Source organism: Echinops telfairi, unplaced genomic scaffold (genome assembly GCF_000313985.2).
Source record: "Echinops telfairi isolate 266 unplaced genomic scaffold, ASM31398v2 ScPeMD7_10;HRSCAF=50, whole genome shotgun sequence".
Classification (NCBI taxonomy): domain Eukaryota; kingdom Metazoa; phylum Chordata; class Mammalia; order Afrosoricida; family Tenrecidae; genus Echinops; species Echinops telfairi.
In genome coordinates, this window is record NW_022103907.1 from 13,826,767 (window position 1) to 13,832,245 (window position 5,479).

The window sequence follows — 5,479 nt, forward strand, 5'->3', positions numbered from 1 at the left end:
GATTCTCTGAATGGGCCTTGAGGAACAAATTTACCTAATGCCTTTTGTTCTCTTGACTACTACTTCCATGAGGATTGATTGGGGATCCAAGCAAGACAAAATCCTTGACAACATCAACCTGTTCTCAACACTAGGGCAGACTATACACATGATCCCACATTTTCTGGCGACAGAATATATTAGATCTTAACCTTTACCCCAAGTCTTCTGCCCCAGGCCCTCTGAGGTTCCTTGGACATGCCTTTTGCTTCCCTATTCACTCAAGAAACCATTGCTGGCCACCTGCATGTATAAAACCTAGTGTGTTTTCACTGAATTCTAACATTTTCATGAAACTACCTTGAGCCTCTTTGGTATGCAGTGACTTTCCCATTCAAGATGGTCAAACCAGGTTTCCAAATGTATCCTATGTTACTCATATGCTTTACATGGTTCGATCTGAGAGGAAGGCTCTGGGAACACAATTCTCAGACCTCGTGAAATTGTTCACTTGAATCAATTAAAGGAGATAATAATTGCATTGCCAGTACACAGCTCAGGCCACTACAGCAATCCTCGATCTATGTGACAAACTAACTATGATGGCCCATCCTTCCTTGTAGAATCCAATTCTGAGTTACACACAGGACCAACTCTTCCCCACTGTCTGTGACTGTTGGCCTGACTGTACTGGAGCGAAGACAAAAATCACCTCCGCTAGCAAACAACGTACCTAATAGTGGTTGCATGTTGGGCTGATTACTGCAAAGTCAGAAATTCTAAGTCACTAGCTGCTCCTTAGGACAAAGACGGGGCTTCTTACTCGGGTAAAGAGTTACAGTCTTGGAAACCCACAGGGGCAGTATTACTCTGTCTTACAGTCCTATGAGTTGGCATGGATTCGATGGCAATGACTTTGGAGTTTGTATTTCCTGTAAATGCCTGATGTTCCCAGGAGCTGAAACCTAAGTCAGCCAGACTACACTTGGCACCTCACCTATAGTACATGACCTAACCATGAATTTAACTAACCTATCAATTTGTGCCTCATGTTACTTCCTTGTCCTTACACCATTTTGCCAGATAACTCTGGTCTCTTCCATTTGTCCTTTGGAGCCCCTATCTGACTTCTACCCACTCACCCCTGCCTCATTCTATATACGTTAGGTTCCCTATCATATAACTTAGATCAGTGGTTCTCAACCTTCCTAATGCCATGACCCTTTAATACACGTTGTGGTGACCCCCAACCATAAAATTATTTTTGTTGCTACTTCATCACTGTCATTTTGCTACTGCGATGATTCGGGCAACCCCTGTGAAAAGACCGTTTGACCCCCAAAGGTGTTGTGACTCACAGATTGAGAACCGCTGACTTAAAAGATTATCTAAGGCTGAACCTCTCAAAGAAATATTTTCTTCTAGTTATATTTCCTTATATTAACATTAGAAACCCTAACATGAATAATACTTTTGCTAAGCGGGCAAACTGATTTGTATGGCCAGAGTGCTGCTTAGAATGAGGAAGGCAAGACTTGGTCTCCCACACTTTGGATACGCCGTCAGGAGCGCCCAGTCCCTGGAGAAGGACAGCATGCTTGGTCAAGTAGACGGGCAGCGAAAAAGAGGAATGCCCTGGGGGGCGGGGGCAGGGGCAGATCGACAGTGGCTACAACAATGGGCAGTGCTTTGTTGTCGTGCACAGGGTCGCTGTGAGTTGGAACTCACCTGATGGTACCTGACAACAACAACAACAACAACACTTTCATACCAATCATGCAGCTGTGATCCCTTTTGCATTACTCAATGTCCCCTAGGAAAGCTCTGTACTGCTGTTTAGCAGTTATGTGAACTTGAGGTCAATCATCTGGGCCCTGGGCTCCTCATCTATAAAGTAGGAGCAATGACATATTCCAGGTAGGAGTTTTGGTTAGCTTAGAAGTACATATGGAAATTATGTAGCAAAGTGTAAACCATTGTAGAGTTTCAAATTTCAGACAACAATAAAAGAGAAATCAATGTTTCCTTTCTGAAGAAAATTCACTGTAAGATGATCAGGACTTACTATTTCAATGACAGATGTCTGATTTGAAACCTTTAGAAAATTAAGCTTCAAAATCTCTGGGAATTCCTACAATGCAGTCAAGCCTTAAATGAAGCGCTATGATATATTTTGTTCAAAAGCCCAATAGCTCAAAAATTATGGAAACGTATCCAACATCTTACCTTTCCATCTCTTGTAGGATGCTTTTGATGTCTTTTCCTAACTTAAACTTTTTCCCAAATGGAATATCAGAAATAATAATATCGACACTTTCCGAAGGCAACGGCAATTCTGAAATATGGAAACCAGGGAATGCTATTATAGTAACTTCAAATATGTACAATCCAAGTAATGAGAAAATTGAAGGACACAGAATTATTTTTGCATATTAAATAAAATGTAGGACTGTTGATACTGTTTATAAGGAATTAACAAGATCCTAAAATGTTTTCTGAATCACTATAGATTGAAAGGGTACAGCTGCTTAATTCTGTTCCTTGAAAATGAGTTTTTCCCATGTAAGATAAAATGAGACATACGGTAAACAGAATTTTTGATTAACCAGGGAATCCAATTCTCTAAATACACATAACCTGAGTATATTAAAAAAATCTTTTAAAAAAGTACCTTCTTTCATTACATTTTTAAAGGAATTGACAAGTATTAAGAACATGTTTTGGGGCCAGAGAAAAAGCTACATAATTGGTAAATCAATAGAATGAATATAGTCACCCAATAACATAATGGTCTCATTATCAAATCTTTCTCATCTTAGCATAGTCTTCTCAGAGATTGATTAGCATATAAAGTAATAGACTTAATCTCAGCATCTACCTTATCTGAAAACTAAACTGCAAAAAAACAAAAAACTTACTCCCACGGAGCTGAGGCTGACTCCCATCAGCCCTATAGGGCAGGACAGAGCTGCCCTGTGAGTTCCGGAGATGGCAATTTCACGGGAGTAAGAAGCCCTGTCCTGTTCCAGCAGAGTGGCTGGTGGTTTCAAACCAGTGATCTTCTGGATCACAGTCCAACTCGTAACCACTATGCCACTAGGGTAAGGTGACCAGACGTCTTGCTTTTTGGCATTTTAAAAAAGTCCCGAGTTTTGGAAAGAATGCACGACAAACTAGGGAACAGTCTGTTGGGTAAATATAGACCAAATTTTTAATCAAGAAACCCTATCCCTCGTCAATGGTGTCCCGCTTTAAATCTGGTCACCTTATACTAGGGCCCCTTTTCTTTTTAAAGATTTTTTTTTTAATCATTTTATTGGAAGTTCTTACAGATATAACATTCCATAGTTCAATCACATCAAGCAGTATCGTACAATTGGGGCCACAGTCAGTTTCAAAACATTTTCTTTCTTCTGTGAACTCCTTGACATCAGCTCCTTGTTCCCCCCTCCCTCCTCCACTTCCCCACCCCCTCAGGAACCCTTATTTTTACTATTATTATTTTTTTGCTATATCTTACACCATCCAATATCTCCATTTACATACAGTTCTGTTGCTCGCTCCCTTGAGTGGGGTTACACAGTCATCAGTGCTATCAGCCGCTCCTCCTTACCCCGCCCCTCACTTCCCATTCCCTCAGGAGACCTTCCCTCCCGGTACTGTTTCTGAAGGGTTGTTTATCTTGGCTTTCATGTATGGAATGATCTTAATTATACAAATGAACACACATAAGTCTAACATGATGAATGAGGTAAAACAAATAAAAAGATAATAGTAAGGGGAAGAATATTAAAGAACTAATGGATAGTTATGTGCTTCATTAGTGGTATACCACACCCTGGATTTATCATCCCTTCTGAGGACTGTCCAATTAGCTTGCAGGTGGGTTTCTTACCTGTCAGCTGAATCAAGTTAGATGCTCCTAAGGTAGAAGCTAGCTTAATTTCCATTTTGACTGACCCTCTAAATTTGTAGCAATGTATTAAAATTTAAATCTTTAGGGAAGATTTAAGGGAAGGAACCTCAGTGGTGCAGCATGTTAAGCACTGGCCTGCTAACTACAAGATCGTCAGTTCAAACCCACCAGTCACTCTGAGGGACAAAGAGGAGGCTGTCTGCCACCATAACGATTTATAGTCTAGGAAACCCGATGTAGCTCGTTATGAGCTGAAAGTGACCTGATGCCAATGGGTTTGGATATTTTGTTTGCTTCGGAGAAACTAGACAATAGATACATTTGTGTTGACTGGGAATAGAAAGATAATCCTTTATTACTGGAGAACGCGAAGTCTCATGACTACTTTCTAGATTTCTCTCTGTTATCGTGCTACCTGAGGTTAACCACTGCCACTGAGTGGATTCCACTTCAGAGGGAGCCTAGAGGGCACAGCAGAACTGCCCCGGGGGTTCCAAAGCTGTCAATCTTCATGGAAGCGGAAACCTGTATCTTTCTTCCTTGGAGCGGCAGGGAGGTTGGAACTGCTGACCTTGCTCGTAACAGCCCCACTAGTAACCTCTATGCCACCAGGGCCTCTTTACCTGAGATTTGTAGAGAGAGGGGGGCGGGGGGAAAGAGTAGCTCGCAAAAATTAACAAGGTAATAATCTTTGGCAATTGATTCTTTCATGTACTTAGTTTTAGGGTAAAGTGACCAGATTTTAACATTGGTAAACCATTGACAAAACTCATATCCTGGCGAAATAGCCACATGGCAGCCGAAAACCATATCCCCTAGCTTGTCGTGCATTCTTTCCAAAAATCGGGACTTTTTTAAAACGCCGCAGGACACAGGACAAATTGTTAAAAATTGGGACTGTCCCGGCAAAAGCGGGATGTCTGGTCACCTTATTTTAGGGTGTTTACATAAGACTCATACATTTGAACAATTTAGATGTTTTTTCCACAAAACTACTATACACACTGAATACTAGATAAAAACAAGATGCACAAATGCATTTGAGAGGGCACCAAAAACTGTGGGAAAAATGGAATTCATATGGCACTTTTCCATAATGTTTGAAGCCCCCTGGCATATGGAACCATGCAGCAAATGTACTTGAGTTTAAACCCAAGTCTCATTTGCCTTAAAATATACAAATACGCATATCCCATGAATTAGCTACAAGCAACTTAAATTTGTTAATGGTCTTCCAAAAATTTGCCTCCATTTTTTACCCACAACTTTCCTAATCCAGGTTGTATAATTTGCTAAAACCACTTTAAATAATTTTACAAGTTGGAAGGATAAGTACTTGACACAGAGGTGGAAGCAGTGACATTTTCCCAAAATTCTAAACTAAGAAGAGTGATGGAAATGGGAAGTCACATGGGCACAATGAGTCCAACGGACTAAGGGGCCGGAGTGTGACTACCACTAACTGCTCTGGATCGGATCCCATCAGAAGGCTCCAGATAGAGTGGGAGAGAACTGTGACTCAAAACTCAAAATCAAGAGACTAGGCTTAGCGGCTGGAGAGAGATTGGTGGGTCTCCCACTGGG

General features: G+C 41.1%; 1 protein-coding gene across 1 annotated transcript in view; it reads right to left on the reverse strand.

The window, feature by feature from the left end:
* Positions 1 to 5,479, reverse strand: part of THUMPD2 (THUMP domain containing 2) — a 44,361-nt gene that overhangs the window by 6,356 nt on the left and 32,526 nt on the right. Inside the window, exon 8 of the mRNA XM_045287034.1 lies at positions 2,206 to 2,314. Coding sequence (XP_045142969.1) covers positions 2,206 to 2,314 — 109 coding nt within the window. The remainder of the gene's footprint in view (positions 1 to 2,205; positions 2,315 to 5,479) is intronic.